Here is a 17417-nt window from a genome sequence, read left to right as displayed (position 1 = left end):
TACTTTTATTTTTGAGAACTTTAATTGTTTACTTTCATTTTGACCTTATGTGATTGTACTTTCACTTTCACTTTAAAGTTACTTTCACTTTCACTTTAAAGTTACTTTCACTTTCACTTTTACTTTGTTGATATCCTGTTTCCTGTTTTGAATTGTGAACCACAATGACATTGGACCAATGTTAATCTTTATCTAGCGAGTAGCTTTACCATCCGTTTATGGCAAACCACTATGTAAGTTAAATATTTATTACTAAGGTTTATATTTTGTATGTGCATATTTATTTTTGATGCAAATAAGTTAATTATGAAGTTCTAGAGCAAAGTATTTACATACATTTTTCCTATGATATTTTGAGTAAGGAACCCCGTTTGAGCTATATTTCTAGTGTTTCTGTTCAAGCATTTGTCAAGTTTGAATATTTCATAACACATTCATTTATTTAATTTGATTTTGAAGTTGTTAAATGCTGTTTTTTGTATCTACTAAACTTGCTCAACTATGTCAATTTTAAGCTAGAAAACTACACTTTTATTGTTGTATTTTTGGTTCAATATAATAGCCTTTCCAAATATTATATGGTATTTTCATTCTTGTTGCAGCTTTTTACCTGCATACACAGTTGTCTTTATGAATAAACTTTAATATGAGCAACGGTGTTTATGGTTATCTATCTGCTGAGCACCTCTGCGGAATAGTAAAAAGATAGTGTAAATTTATGTCTGAAACGCGTGAGAAGCGTGACCGAAAGTTTACACCTAAAGGACAAACCATGTTTGACGACCAGAGTAACGAACTGCGCGAAAAATGTGAGAAGATTTGGTCTAAAATCGAAGATCTTATGATAATTGTTCCTTCTAGCAACACATTAGAAACATTAAGACAGTTAAATACAGATATTGACAGTCGCTATAAAAACTTTTGTCGTCGGTCCGAAGAATACAAAAGTTTCATAACAAGAGCTGATACAATTGAATCACAACAGTTGATAAGTGATTATAATGAATATTTTGTGACATGTGTTTCAACATACAGAAAAGTGAACTCTGAAATTAAGAAAAAGAAAGCTGACTTAGTTGAACAATTATCACAAGTAAGTAGCTCAAATGGAAGTTCAAAAGCAAGTAGTAAGCGGGCAAAGGCAGAAGCCGAGAAAGTGAGACTTGAATTTGTTAGAAAAGAAGGCGAACTTATGAAACAAAAAGCAGCCATTGAAGCTGACATAAACATTGTGAAACAGGAGAGTAAAGTCGCAGCAGCTGAAACTGAGGTGCGTATACTTGAACAAGGTGATCAAGAACAGGATATAATTTCTGAAGTGTGCGAAAAGAAGGATGACATTAGTAAATATGTCCATAATGTGCATTTTCAAGAACCAGTTGCATCATGGTTAAATCAACAACCAAACATTCCTGTGGTTGCTTCATCTGCTTCTCAGGCCTTTAGTGCAGCTGTAAGTGTTCCTCAAATTCCGAGTATTGTAAATACAGTTTTCACATCACTATCTAGTCAACCAAACATTCAACCATCTTTATCACAATATCCTGTACAGACAAACGCTACTTCTACAAATTCTCTACTACATGATGCCATGACAGACATAACTCGATTTATGTACAGAAAAGACTTTCTGCTGTCAAGATTCACAAACTTTGATGATAAACCGGAAGCATACGAATCATGGAGAGCATCATTCCAAAGTGTAACACGAGAGCTTGGCGTAACACCCTTTGAAGAAATGGATTTATTGGTCAAATGGTTGGGTACAGAATCTTCCAAATTTGCAAAAATCATCCGTGCTGCTAATGCTCATGATCCGCCTAGAGGTCTACAAAGAATATATGATCGTCTACAAGAAAGATACGGTAGGCCTGAAATGATTGAAAGCGCACTGAAACGTAAGTTAAATGCATTTCAAACAATTACAAACAAAGACTGTGTAAAACTATATGATCTTTTGGACATACTTACTGAAATTGAATCATCTATGTTAAATCCAAAGTACACAACACTGCTTAGCTACTACAATTCCTCCTCTGGTATAAATCCGATTGTTGCCAAGTTACCTTACTTTCTGCAAGAGAAATGGACTACTCGTGCTTCGTCTTACAAGAAGTCTCATGACATAGCTTTTCCTCCATTCAGTCTGTTTGTTAGTTATATTCGAGACATGTGTGAAATTCGTAATGATCCTGCCTTTTCATACAATAGTGTCAATTCAACTACGAATTCTAAACAACGTTCGTCAGTGATATCTAGGAGACTAGACGTTTCTTCCGAAAGTTCAGTTCGGTGCCCACTACACAAGGCAGGACATACCCTCAACGACTGTCGTGGATTCAGGAAATATCCTATACAAGATCGTCAGAAGTTTCTACGCGAAAAGAGAATTTGTTTTAAATGCTGTGAAACAAATGAACATTTCGCCTCCAATTGTACAGTTAATGTTAAATGTGCCGTATGTGGAAACAAACGTCATGCCACAGCAATGCATATAGACCGATATACTCAAAATCGCACACAAGCCGATAATCAAAAGCCTCTCACAGCTGATGGCGGGGAGCATAGTGAGGACAATGTAACTGTCAAATGTACCACTCTTTGTGGTGACATCCGGGTTGGTCGGTCCTGTGGAAAGACCGTTCTAGTAGATGTATACTTACCAAACGCCCCGGATAAGTCGATGAGAGTCTATGCTGCCATAGACGATCAAAGTAACCGCACTTTGATTACTCCAGAACTCTTTGATGACCTTGGAATTCAAGGACAACATGCACAATTTAACATGTCTTCGTGTAATGGTAATTCGACCATGAAGTGTCGAGTTGCTGACAGTATATGCGTTCGATCAATTGATGGAAAATCCACATTCGAATTACAAGACGTAATTGAATGCGATTCTATTCCCAGTGAATTACCGGAGATTGCGACTCCAGAAGTTGCATCTGCCTACTCACACCTTCATCGTATTTCATCATACTTACCTCCTCTTGATCCGAGCATCAAGGTTGAACTTTTGATTGGTCGAGATATACCTGAGATTCACCATGTGCAAGAACAAATTACTGGAGATAAAGGTGAACCTTTCGCTCAAAGATTAGCACTTGGATGGGTGGTAATAGGAGAAGTGTGCTTGGGCAAAGTACATGCTCCAAACAAAATCAGTGTGCGTAAAACTCATGTTCTCAACGATGGACGATGCACCACGTTCCCTCTTTGCGAGAACAACATAGAGATAAGTGATCTCAAAGATGACATTTTCATCAGGACAACAAATGACAACAAAGTAGGACTTTCTGTTGAAGATAGACAATTTCTTAGTTTGATGGATACTGATTTTAGAAAGGATGACACTGGTCTTTGGTCAGCGCCATTGCCATTCAAACAACCAAAACCACCTATTCCAAACAACCGCTCACAAGCCTGGAAACGAGCACAGATACTTGACACTAGTTTGCGTAAGAATAAAACGAAACGTGAACATTTCATGACATTTATGGAGAAAGTGTTGAACAGCGGTGCAGCAGAAATTGCACCTAAAGTTATTTCAAGAGAATGTTGGTACCTTCCGCTTTTCGGGGTTTATCATCATAAAAAACCAGACCAAATTAGGGGAGTATTTGACTCGTCTGCAGTGTACGGAGATGTGTCGTTAAATAGTCTATTAATGTCAGGACCAGATCTTACAAATAACCTAGTTGGAATTCTTATGCGATTTCGTAAAAATGCTATTGCTATAACTGGAGACATTGAGCAAATGTTCTACCAGTTCAGAGTGTCAAATCATCACAGAGACTACCTTAGATTCTTTTGGTACCAGGATAATGACTTTTCTAAACCTCTCATCGAATATCGTATGACATCTCATGTGTTTGGTAACACGCCTTCACCTGCCGTGGCTTCTTACGGCCTTCGACAAGCTGTTGCAACGTCCGATGAAGACGTACGTGCTTTCGTATGTAATGATTTTTATGTGGACGATGGTCTCACTTCATTCACCAACAAAGAACAAGCAATCAATCTTGTAAAGAAAACTCAAAACGATTTAAAGACAAATGGACATATAAGATTTCACAAGATTGTGTCGAACGATATTGACGTCATGAAAGCTTTCCCCAGTGATGACCTAGGTAAAGATTTGAAACAGTTGGACTTGTGTTCAGATACATTACCTACCCAACAAAGTCTAGGTATAACATGGGATCTTCATTCCGATAATTTTGTGTTTCATGTAAATAATGATGTCAAACCTATAACACGAAGAGGACTCCTATCTTCAATAAACAGTTTGTTTGACCCTTTGGGTTTCGTATCACCTATTGTGATTAGCGGTAAAATTCTACTCCGTGAAGTAGTTCCACCTGGAACTGACTGGGATGAACCGTTAAGTTCTGAACATGCTGATAGATGGAACCTTTGGCTTGAGTCTTTGAAATCTCTTGGCAATTTTGAAATTCCACGAATGATTACTCCTGAGTCAGTGTCGACAGCGCACCATCTTGAGATTCATATTTTTTGTGATGCTTCCGAACAAGCAATTTCTTCAGTTGCCTATTTGAAATCCGTTAATGAGACTGGAAATGCATCTTCAGGTTTTCTGATGGGAAAAACAAAACTAGCACCTCTGAAAGGTCACACAATTCCTAGATTGGAACTTTGTGCTGCTGTTCTTGGCGCTGAGTTAGGTGAAGTCATTTGCGACAACATGAAGCTTTTACCGGAGACTTGTCATTACTACACGGACAGTCAAGTTGTCCTAGGATATATTAGCAATACCAAAAGACGATTTTTCACTTACGTCACAAATCGTGTTGAAAAAATTCACAAAACGTCAAATCCGTCTCAGTGGTCCTACATATCAACTGATCAGAATCCAGCTGATGCCGGAACTAGATTTTCAAGCTCACCAGATATGATTCTTGTCACTAGATGGATAACAGGTCCGACATGTTTATCATCACATGATGTTATGATTGAAGACAAATCTTATCCGTTAGTAACACCAACTGAGGACAAGGAAATTCGTCCTTTAGTATTATCTAAGAAAACAGTTATTAGAAATCCAGAGATCGGTTGTCATCGTTTTACGAATTTTTCAAGTTTGAAAGCTCTCATTAGGGCAGTTTCTTTTTTGAGACATTTTGTACGTACTTGGAAATCAAAACGTTCTAGTCAAAAAGTGTCTGAAGACAAAGATAGTCCAAAATTTCAAAAGGAGACCGAATCTTTTATAATTAGTCAAATTCAGAATGAGATTTTTGAAAAGGAAATTTACAATTTGAACGAACACAAACCAATTTCAAAGGAACGCTCAATGTTGAAATTAGATCCGTTTGTTGATGAACACGGTGTGGTTAGAGTAGGAGGTAGACTCAAACATTCAGATTTGACACTTGGTGAGAAACATCCGATACTTATTCCTGGTAGTCATCACTTCGCCAAACTTATTGTCTTACATTATCACAAACAAATAAAACATCAAGGACGTCATTTAACGGAAGGCAGTATCAGAAGTGCAGGATTTTGGATAATTGGTCTTAAGCGCCTAGTTAACACTGTTATTTCCAAATGTGTATTGTGTCGTAGATTTCGTGGTAACCTTATGACTCAAAAAATGTCTGATTTACCGGAAGAACGACTGAAATCATGTCCACCTTTTACTTATGTTGGAGTAGATTGTTTTGGTCCTTGGGACATTGTAACTAGACGAACTCGTGGAGGAAGCGTCAACTCAAAACGATGGGCTGTACTATTTTCATGTATGTCATCTAGAGCTGTACACATTGAGGTTATTGGAGAGATGAGCACCTCATCTTTTATCAATGCGCTACGACGGTTCGTGTCATTAAGAGGCAAAGTTAAGGAATTCTTTTCCGACCGAGGGACAAATTTCGTTGGAGCAGCGAATGAACTTGGAATTCCTGCAATATGTGTGGAAGATAGAACTTTGAAAACCTTTCTTAACGAAAAAGGTACTGTTTGGAAGTTCAACACCCCATATTCGTCACATATGGGAGGCTCGTGGGAACGACTCATAGGCATTGCTCGCCGCATTATTGACTCTATTCTTTATGATGCAAGACATAACAAACTAACACACGAGGTTATATGCACCTTTATGGCGGAAACAACGGCCATCATGAACTCTCGTCCATTGATTCCAATTTCATCAGACCCTGATTCACCGTGTGTTTTGTCGCCAAATGCTCTGCTAACTACCAAAACCATTGACTGTGATGAAGATTTTAGTCATTTGAACATTCGAGATGTATACACTACTCAATGGAAATTCGTTCAAGTATTAGCTGAACAGTTTTGGACTCAGTGGCGCCGCGAGTACTTACAAACGTTGCAATCTCGACGAAAATGGCAACAAACTCAGGAAAACATTAAAGAAGGTGATACCGTTATTCTCAAGGATGGTGATCAACACAGAAACCTTTGGCCAATAGGACTTATTGAACATATATTTCCTAGTAAAGACAATTTAGTTAGGAAAGTGTTAGTAAGAACAATCAGAGATGGACAAGTTCGTGTATATGTGCGACCAATCACACAAACTGTTCTTTTGTGTCGCAATGCATTGTAAAAGACTGATATTATTGAGTTTTTGTCTGTATTATTGACATTAGTTAGTTAAACTAATTTTTGAGGGTTTATATGTATTGAAGGTCATATTTTTCTTTTTATGAATGTGGTGATATTTTTCATATCAGACGGGGAGTGTTCTGTTTGTATATCATATTTATTATCAGTAAATTAATTACTTTTATTTTTGAGAACTTTAATTGTTTACTTTCATTTTGACCTTATGTGATTGTACTTTCACTTTCACTTTAAAGTTACTTTCACTTTCACTTTAAAGTTACTTTCACTTTCACTTTAAAGTTACTTTCACTTTCACTTTTACTTTGTTGATATCCTGTTTCCTGTTTTGAATTGTGAACCACAATGACATTGGACCAATGTTAATCTTTATCTAGCGAGTAGCTTTACCATCCGTTTATGGCAAACCACTATGTAAGTTAAATATTTATTACTAAGGTTTATATTTTGTATGTGCATATTTATTTTTGATGCAAATAAGTTAATTATGAAGTTCTAGAGCAAAGTATTTACATACATTTTTCCTATGATATTTTGAGTAAGGAACCCCGTTTGAGCTATATTTCTAGTGTTTCTGTTCAAGCATTTGTCAAGTTTGAATATTTCATAACACATTCATTTATTTAATTTGATTTTGAAGTTGTTAAATGCTGTTTTTTGTATCTACTAAACTTGCTCAACTATGTCAATTTTAAGCTAGAAAACTACACTTTTATTGTTGTATTTTTGGTTCAATATAATAGCCTTTCCAAATATTATATGGTATTTTCATTCTTGTTGCAGCTTTTTACCTGCATACACAGTTGTCTTTATGAATAAACTTTAATATGAGCAACGGTGTTTATGGTTATCTATCTGCTGAGCACCTCTGCGGAATATCTAGTGTTGCAATCTTCTGTCAAAAATAAATCTTCTGACAAACCTCATAAACTAAATGGACAATAAAATAGGATAAGAACAACTAAAGTCAACATCCTACCATGATTTAATTACCAATTACTTTAACAAAAGAGAAATTCCACCATAGTTCAAAACAAATCTATGTCAACCAATCATTTCAGAGGTAATATTTGAATTAACCAATCATAATTGAGTTTACATAATGAGAACCAATTAGAGAGATTGATTAAGGGTAAATGTATATGATGTTGCTTGAGATTGAATGAGACAGGATACGGCTGTAATGGCTGTAATGTAATACGTCCAAGAATATCATAATTACGATCCATCATTTTCGTTAAAATAATGAAGTGTGATGAAAAAGAAACATTGTATCTCCAGAAAGAAACCCAATACACAGATTCAATTGAACTTTGCCAAGTTTGATGAGGTTCCTAAAGGGTAAATTCTCTTACAATGTAACAATGACTAATTCTTCCATTTCTATATTGAAACAAAACTAAAAGAAAACTAATTTAAAACAAAAATTAATATTTATATACCGGTATATAATGAAAGGATGTCTTTGGTAATAAAACAGTAATTGGAACCTCCCTGTAAGGTCCTCTTAAATAAAAATCAACAACTTCAATTATAACAAATAGCAAATGGACTTTACACTTTTAATTCTGCACTTATATCAGAATCAGGGAAAGAAGCCATTTTCATGTCATCTTCATGAAAATCAATGGACAATTATATAAGAAAACAATTAACGTATAAAGCTGATACAAAATTAGATAGATTTCCCATGGTATTTAATTCATACTATCTTTTACATGTAATGGCTTTCTTTTTAGTCACACTCTCCTATTTAATATAAAACGCTGATCAAGAGTTTATCAAAAATTTATTTTGCATGCAAGCTATAAAAAATAGCTTAAAAACTGAAATAGTCCACCCTGTGTTCCTGGTTATCCTTTCCTCAAAACAAGTTACCATATAAAGTGTTGTGCCAATAGATACAAGTTTATATCTGAACATCATTACTATAAAAGACTATTATTATAATGTACAGGGAAACCTTCTATTGAATTGGGTCTATTGTATTGCTATGTTGCTGGTAGACATTTTTCAGCAAAATTTAGCCTACATAACCTACATGTAGTTATTTTTTTTAAGGTACTCAAAGCTGGAGTTATTGAAACAGTAATTTTCTTCTACTTATAAATATTATGTACAAATCATTTTTTAATATTTCATTATACTTGACTTTTACTTTGATGCCACATGTGGAGCAGGATCTGCTTTAACCCTTCCAGAGCACCTAAGATCACCCCCAGTTTTTGGTGGGGTTTGTGTTGCTTTAATTCTTAGTTTTATATGTTGTGTCATGTGTACTATTGTTTGTCTTTTTCATTTTTAGCCATGGCGTTGTCCGTTTATTTTCGATTTATGAGTTTAACTGTCCCTCTGGTATCTTTCATCCCTCTTTTATACTAATGTATGCCTGTATGTATTTGGTTTTTTATGAGGGCCTCAGGGACGATTAGTTCTATACCGAATGGTGTAACCCTCTTAAAATAAAGTATTGTTTGGTTCTTTTTGTTGTTGTTTAAAAGCTTCCATTAATACAAACCCTTTGCATGCTGGGAAGACAAAGCAATAATATAAATTAATTGGCTGAGTTATCAGTAAAGTACACTGTATGAATATTAGGAGTAATTACAGAATATATAAACCTGTCAACTCTATCATAATGAGGTAGTGAAGTACCTACACAATCAACTAATTATCTACTAATGAATTCAATTATAAGATATTTATTGTTAGTGTGTAACATCAGAATGGTAATATTTTACACCAAAAAAGAGTTCATGTGTTAACCCATTTTCTTGCATCTACAGGCCATTTCAATTTGAATTTTTAAACATGGGTTATCAAAAATTTAAAAGTGCCTTCAATATTCATTTTAAAATGAGATCCGTTTACCTGACCTGATTAAGATTTATTAGCAATTTTGTTTTCAACTATGTACTACAAATTAAAAATAAAATGCTTTGCTAAGCACAACCTGATAAGACCGCAGATATCAAACCCTGGTATATGATTGAGGTTTGAGTTGAGGAATGATACTTACTGACTGCCTCTATGACATCAGCTAAGAGGACACCATCAGAAACATCTTGTTGAAGATCACTGATGAACCTTTTATTACGAGCTTTTTCCAAGTAATGGTTTGCCCAATCTGTATAGATCTACAATCAGACAATTATAACATTAGTTTAATGCAACAAGAAACATATATCGAGTCATCATTTTAAAGTACAGTGTTATGACAGAGTTTTGGAGATCACAGAGGCAGGCTGTCTAACTGAGCCCTCTACTGGAATACAACTCCTAAAGATCTGCAATCTAAATGCCATTGCTCATTTATTTTCAGATTTATTGATATACTGCTGTATTATGAGCAAAAAATTTCATAATACTTAATCGTTCTGTTTTTATATTGTCAATTAGCAATTAAGTGTTTCATTGAATGACATTACTATCAAAGTGCCAAGACTGAGAGAGTACTGTTTACATCAAATGATTGACAACAATTACTTACATTTGTTTATAAACAAATTCCAATCTCATCACCTACATACCAAGATTCACTAAGATCAAACGCATAATACTTCTTTTTAACAAATATTTATAATAAGAATAACATTTCTGTCATTATCTACTTCCACAATCCTCCATCTTAAAGGCTTCATGGCACCAGTGAACATCAATGTTACAAGTATTGTCCTTTAGATGGTGAAAAAACAAATCTTATTGAATGTATGCCACCTACATTAAGTGTCAGATCCTCCAAGAGCCAGAAAATAAATATTTGGACTCACCATGATTAATTCAATATGAATTTTACTGACCAAATTTTTCCAAGAACTACTGAATAAATATTCACAAGATAAAAAAGAGGCAGACGAAACCAAAGGACATTCATAACTCATAAGTTGATATGAATGCTGACGCTGGGGCAATAACAGAAAAGAGAAGATAATGTCCAATGTTTTACAGTAGAGAATATTAGTAAGGAGTCAACATTGAATACTGTGGTGTCTGTCACAACGCTATCCAAAAAAAATAAGAAGTCAAGATACAAATTTCATTAAAAAAGCTATGTATATTTGGATTTTCCCCCCAATACATGTACCAAGTAAAATAGTTCAACTTTGATTCCTTAAAGAACCAGTCAAATTCAACTTGAAGGTTTTCCAAGTCAATTGCATTGCTATATTTAGTTGAGTATATAAAATGGCTAAATGAGACACACATTTTTAATCCAATAGATATAAGAAGATATGGTATGAGTCAACCAATGAGAAAACTCTCCATCCAAGTCACAATTTATCAAAGTTAATCATTATACGATCATTAATGTCAACACCTGATGTACATCTATATTTGGATATCTTCGAATTATCTACAAGTTATTTCCCCTGTTTACAGCTGTATGTCTAATTCAAATAGCTTCCTTCCCTCGATAATGATTTAGATATAGGAAGATGTGGTATGAGTGCCAATGAGACAACACTCTATCCAAGTAACAATTTATAAAAGTACCGGTAAACATGATGATAATAGGTCAAGGTACGGCCTTCAACACAGAGCCTTGGCTGAGACACCAAACAGCAAGCTATAAAGCCGACCACAAAAATTACAAGTGTAAATTTCTTTACACATTAGATTCAATTTTAATGGAGATCCTTAAAATTCACAATTAGACACATCTCATTCAAGCAAGGAGATCAATGTGTCTTAGATATATGTCAATGAGACACGACGCTTTGACACCAAAACCAAAGACATAGCGTCAGTCATAGACAGCAACCCAATTACACTATAACCAAAGACATAGTGTCAGTCAGAGACAGCAACCCAATTACACTATAATCAAAGACATAGCATCAGTCAGAGACAGCAACCCAATACACTATAACCAAAGACATAGCGTTAGTCAGAGACAGCAACCCAATACACTATAACCAAAGACATAGCGTTAGTCAGAGACAGCAACCCAATACACTATAACCAAAGACATAGCGTCAATCACAGACAGCAACCCAATACACTATAACCAACGACATAGCGTCAATCACAGACAGCAACTCAATACACTATAACCAACGACATAGCGTCAATCACAGACAGCAACCCAATTACACTATAACCAACGACATAGCGTCAATCACAGACAGCAACCCAATACACTATAACCAACGACATAGCGTCAATCACAAACAGCAACCCAATACACTATAACCAACAACATAGCGTCAGTCACAGACAGAAACCCAATTACACTATAACCAAAGACATAGCGTCAGTCAGAGAGACAGCAACCCAATACACTATAACCAAAGACATAGCGTCAGTCAGAGAGACAGCAACCCAATACACTATAACCAAAGACATAGCGTTAGTCAGAGACAGCAACCCAATACACTATAACCAACGACATAGCGTCAATCACAGACAGCAACCCAATACACTATAACCAACAACATAGCGTCAATCACAGACAGCAACCCAATACACTATAACCAACGACATAGCGTCAATCACAGACAGCAACCCAATTACACTATAACCAAAGACATAGCATCAGTCAGAGAGACAGCAACCCAATACACTATAACCAAAGACATAGCGTCAGTCAGAGAGACAGCAACCCAATACACTATAACCAAAGACATAGCGTTAGTCAGAGACAGCAACCCAATACACTATAACCAACGACATAGCGTCAATCACAGACAGCAACCCAATACACTATAACCAACAACATAGCGTCAATCACAGACAGCAACCCAATACACTATAACCAACGACATAGCGTCAATCACAGACAGCAACCCAATACACTATAACCAACAACATAGCGTCAGTCACAGACAGCAACCCAATACACTATAACCAAAAGACATATTTACCTTAATCCTATATTGATCATTAAACACATCATGTATGTCTATATTTGGACTTTCTAATGTGCTGGACGATGTACCCATTTTAAAACTTATATCCAATCAGCGCACAAATTAAACAAAAACAAAACAATTGAATCAATCAACTGTACAATGGCACTATGCTAAATAAGTATTCCATGCTGAATTATTACTTTAACCTCAATGTCTTTCTAAGCCATTTTTCTTCACAAATATGTCAATATATATTTCCACATTGTTTAACAATTTCCAATATTCCATGCAGAATTTACTATTTTTAACTAAGTAACCCCTCTTGTTCTACACAAATCCACATATTCATTTCCTTCCCAAGTATGTCAATATACATCTCTACAATGTTTATTTCCAATATAATAATTCTGCTTTTGCTATTTAGAATTATACCATTATTTATTGTTCGGCAAAATATTTGAAACAGATAATTTTCCAATTCACCTATATTTTTTTATAATAACATCAATAGCACGACTGCACTCTTATATTTCACTTTTTAATAATTAATGTACGCTGTAACTGTTTTACAAATAATAACACTTTTCAATTAAAATCCATACAAATTTTCCACCAAGAAATATCTCATCATTTGCATGGTTGCCACTTTAGAAACTGCTTAACAAAAAATATAGGCAATTAATGATTTATTTTTTTCATTTTTAGCAAATAAAAAACAATCTTAAGCAACAAATTCTCCTACGAAAAAAGAACAAAAAAAGCACTGCTGTTTTTAATAGTGCTATGAGTCAAAGAACACTAAATAAATCCATTCCATTTCAACCAATATATCATCAAACAGTTTGATCCAAGAGAACTTCCCCCATTCTCTGGAACCAATTTCATTAGAGGCATTTTATTAAATATTCAGAAACCTAAAGTCGTGATCTATAGAACATCAGCACGAGCCTTTATTATTAGAACCGTTACACGACCTGGTGTGTGCTTCTAATTTAATCAAAGTCACATTAGCAATCAACAAGATGTTTTACAAAACCCATCTTCAATGCAATTATGTAGCCTTTTTAGATCAGTACTGACTCCTGGTGAAGTTCTCTTATGTTTATGTTCAATGTAAAAGTTCCATGCTCATTTAAATAATGATGAAGTTATTAAGACAAGGGATAACATAGGATGAAATATCTAAACAGGATATTATTGATGAATTGGACCTAGTAAATAGAAACATCGTCAAATCAATATAATCGGATGGGATAATAATCTGAAGAAAAAAAATCATAGTGTTAATTATATCTACCATTGCATGCTTCCTTCATAACTGTTTATTCCTAAAACAATTGATTTCTTCATAGCGTTAATCTTTAGTTTGACCATAAATGTTTATAAGACACAGAAACTGAAATTCATCTATGATAATGGTTCTTAAGGGAAAATATTTCTTAATCAGTTTCATAGGACCATAAAAACTGCTCGTTTTATGTTATATTTTGTTACAGTAGTCATTTAACCTAATGAAATTCTCATTTTCTTCATAAATAAGTCTATCTCTTTTATTTTTGTCTACCTCTTATCCAATTATCCCAACACTTAAAAGAATAAAGTTACAACAGTAAAAAAACACATTCTACTATATCAAATACATATTAAAACCTACATGATATATCTTTTAGAAATAAACTGGAGCAAATTTATGAATATTAACAGTCTAATTGACTGAACATAAATACATTAAAAAAAAATTTTTTGCTCCTGTCGCAAGTCTGGAGCCTCACGCCATAATGTTCGTCTTGAATGTTTTATAAAAATTTTGGTTCATGTATATGTTGTGGAGTTTTGAAGTGTGACCTCCATTTTCTAAACTTTTTTTTAAACTAGTTCACATTTTTACTAAGGGGCCAGCTGATTCGCCCTCCTCTGGGTGTGGGCTTCATTTTCTTGCTGTGTTTAAAAGACGGTTGTCTTGTGCAGATTTCTGCTCTTTATTAGGGTTGATGTCTCTTTGACATTAATAATCCCCCATTTCCATTTTCAATTCCATTTTTTTTTAAATCTGTTTTATTGCATCTGACTCGTTGCTTAAAAAGGATCAGAATATAAAAGAGGGGCAAAAGATACTATCGGGACAGTCAGACAATAATAGATCAAAAATAAACTGACAACGCCATGGCTAAAAAAGGAAAAGACAAACAGAAAAATAATAAAACACAATACAAAATGTATAAAACTAAAGAGGGGGTCTCATTAGGGGGTTCCGATCCCTGATCCCGCTTACTGTTTTGTCAGATTTTCGTTTCTTGCTTACACTATCTACGTAAGCAATTCTCATTTTTTTTGTCATTTCCCAGGTCCCGCTAGACCTCATTTCCCTTTTTCACAACACAATAATTTGACTTTCACGTGTTATGTTTACAAAAAATTGGCAATCCTTGGTCACGCTTAGACCCCAATGAGACCCACTAAAGACTAAGCAACACGAAGCCCACCAATCTCAGGTGCTCCAGAAGGGTAAGCAGATCCTGCTCCACATTCAACTTTAAATAAGGATTATACTTCCTTGTTCACTGAAGTGTTTACAAAACTTTGAAATGTTTGAAATACTAAGGATTAAATTCTATCCCAGGACATCTATAACCTTATTTGCATTAATGGCACGATCTTTAAGAATTTTGCCTGACCATAATAATCACTCGAAATAACTAGATTTTTTTTCTAAATTATGAATACTTAAAATACAAGTCATTTATACATAAACAAGAATGTGTCCATTAAGTACATTTTGTGTACATGGATGCCCAACTCCCACTATCATTTTCTATGTTCAATGGACCATGAAATTTGCCAAAAAACTCTAATTTGACAATAAAATTAGAATGATCATATCATAGGAAACATGTGCACTTCCAAGTTGATTGGACTTCAACTTCATCAAAAACTACCTTGACCAAAAACTTTAACATGAAGTGGGACAGAGGGACAGATGAACAGACGAATAGACCCACAGACCAGAAACCATAATGCCCCTCTACTACATGTATCGTAGGTGGGGCACTAAAAAGCAAAATTGCATGTGGTATTTTTTAGCTAGTACCAGATGTTCAAACAAGTATATAGATAGGAATATGCATTTAATTATGGCAATAATTAGAGTAAAGTGAACAAATTCTACTGTTATATCATAATAATTACACATCCTGGATTCTCTCTGCTTCTTAGACACCATAACAGACAAAGAAAACATTAAAAACATAACATCAAATTGTAGCAGAATGGATGTTAAAATCATCTCGTTACTTAATTACTTCCAAGCTTTTTAAAAGAGTTTTGAAAAATCTGTACAGTTTGGTTTTTGTTTAAAATTGTTTTACATATATACTTCTCACACTTATAATTTATTTAGAATACTGTTTGTTTAATAGGGACCATGAATTGTGTGACCTGTAATTTATTGGATCTTTCTTAAATAGTATATGCCTGGTATATAATCCAGGTCTTTTGATTATAATTAAAATGGACGAAAAGTTTCCAAAAACTTAAAGATTTGAGTGTAACTGGTGGGTCTTGTGTAGACGAAGCACTTTTCTGGTGCATGCAAACTTTTAGGAAGATTCATATTTCCCGTGATGGGTAATTTGAAGCACATGTCTGGTGTATGGAATTTTAATCCTGGTATCTTGTTGTCTCTTTAACAATGTTTAACACATTCCAAATTTCCATTCTCAATTTTATTTGATGAGTTTATTTCCATAAAACTTATGAAACAATAAATTTCTCATGTATTTCTAATCTTACTTTTAAAAAGTCTTTCCCGTTTTGATGTGTCCATTTCACATGAAACAGACAATCCCCTCCCCCCTCCCCTCAACCATTGGAGTCATTACCCAGCTATCACTTTGTGTTATTGAATCTTGTAGTAAAATTTAAGAGAGAAACATATACTTAAACACACAAGTTATTGCCTGGAAACTTTAAAAATGCGTTTTTTCCCCCTTATTCCTAAACTGTTGGTACCAGTAATCCCAAAATCAATCCCAACAGTTCTTTTGTGGAATGAACCTTGTTGTAAAATTTCAATGAAATGAGAATCATTTACTAAAACTAAAGTTATTGTCCAGAAAACAAATGTGACTTTGGACGACAACTATGACGAAGCAGATGCAGACAACAACATCATAGCGTTATACCAAATAAATTATTGTTTGTGGTTGTATAAAAACTCTGTCTTTCTTATAGTTATAAATGAAATAAAACCATGACAATACATGTATCTTGTTTCTGAAAACAGACTTGTGTTTTTTGTTTGATGCCATGCCAATATAACAACACAGTTCTCTACTGATGATAGTCTGCTTCAGGGAAACAACTATAATTTAATGTTCAATTATATTAGAAAATCTTTTGTAAATTGGTAAAAGTAAAACAGTGGATGGTCGTCTGGAATATTTAAATGGAATGGAATCAGTTGTGATAAGTAAAATAGATATACAAAGTTAAACAGAAATAGTGTGTTTTGAAAGAATTCTCAGTAGTAAATATTTTTGTCTTTTTTTTTATCCTATAGATAATCACAAAAATGCTCATATTTCTCGTTTCTCGTTTTGTTTATATAGATTAGACCGTTGGTTTTCCCGTTTGAATGGTTTTATACTAGTAATTTTGGGGCCCTTTATAGCTTGTTGTTCGGTGTGAGCCAAGGCTCCGTGTTGAAGGCCGTACTTTAACCTATAATGGTTTACTTTTTTAAATTGTTATTTGGATGGAGAGTTGTCTCATTGGCACTCACACCACATCTGCCTTTATCTATCATAAAATATATAAAAAAACCTTGATGTCTTTTAAGTTAGTAACAAACAAATATTAACCTGAATACACATTTCTAACAGACAGTAAAGTAAAGGAGAAAGTAAAAAACTGGTGTAATTATTCATTATGTATTACATGCCCACTTGATTCAGTAGCTCC

The 17417-nt window shown here is 34.4% G+C and overlaps 2 protein-coding genes across 33 annotated transcripts in view; one reads left to right on the top strand and one right to left on the bottom strand.

Moving 5' to 3' along the window:
• LOC139492042 (neuron navigator 2-like) overlaps positions 1–17417 on the bottom strand; it is a 322278-nt gene that overhangs the window by 155080 nt on the left and 149781 nt on the right. For 29 of the 30 annotated variants that reach the window (XM_071280132.1, XM_071280142.1, XM_071280137.1 and 26 more), the window contains one exon: positions 9626–9743. In XM_071280132.1, the coding sequence (XP_071136233.1) occupies positions 9626–9743 (118 nt within the window). Of the gene's footprint in view, positions 1–9625; positions 9744–12470; positions 13116–17417 lie in introns of those variants that run through there. The other variant, XM_071280131.1, reaches the window with a different exon arrangement.
• LOC139492038 (uncharacterized) lies at positions 86–7435 on the top strand. 3 transcript variants are annotated; one of them, XR_011656699.1, is made up of 4 exons: positions 86–233; positions 603–6819; positions 6866–7020; positions 7390–7435. XR_011656699.1 is itself a non-coding variant. In XM_071280102.1 (2 exons), exon 2 carries the CDS (start codon positions 719–721, stop codon positions 6587–6589), a length of 5871 nt encoding a protein of 1956 aa, XP_071136203.1. In that variant the 5' UTR covers positions 86–233; positions 603–718; the 3' UTR covers positions 6590–6851. The 3 variants fall into 3 exon arrangements, 1 of the variants encoding a protein (XP_071136203.1); XR_011656698.1 differs by having other exon boundaries at positions 6866–7435; XM_071280102.1 differs by lacking the exons at positions 6866–7020; positions 7390–7435 and having other exon boundaries at positions 603–6851.

This window comes from Mytilus edulis, chromosome 10 (assembly GCF_963676685.1).
Source record: "Mytilus edulis chromosome 10, xbMytEdul2.2, whole genome shotgun sequence".
NCBI lineage: Eukaryota > Metazoa > Mollusca > Bivalvia > Mytilida > Mytilidae > Mytilus > Mytilus edulis.
Note: the sequence above shows the minus strand (reverse complement) of the source record. Positions and strands in the feature narration are given on the sequence as shown.

What these genes read in the sequence shown, in the direction of transcription:
- LOC139492038 (XM_071280102.1), top strand. Translation starts at nt 719, where the DNA reads ATGTCTGAAACGCGTGAGAAGCGTGACCGAAAGTTTACACCTAAAGGA.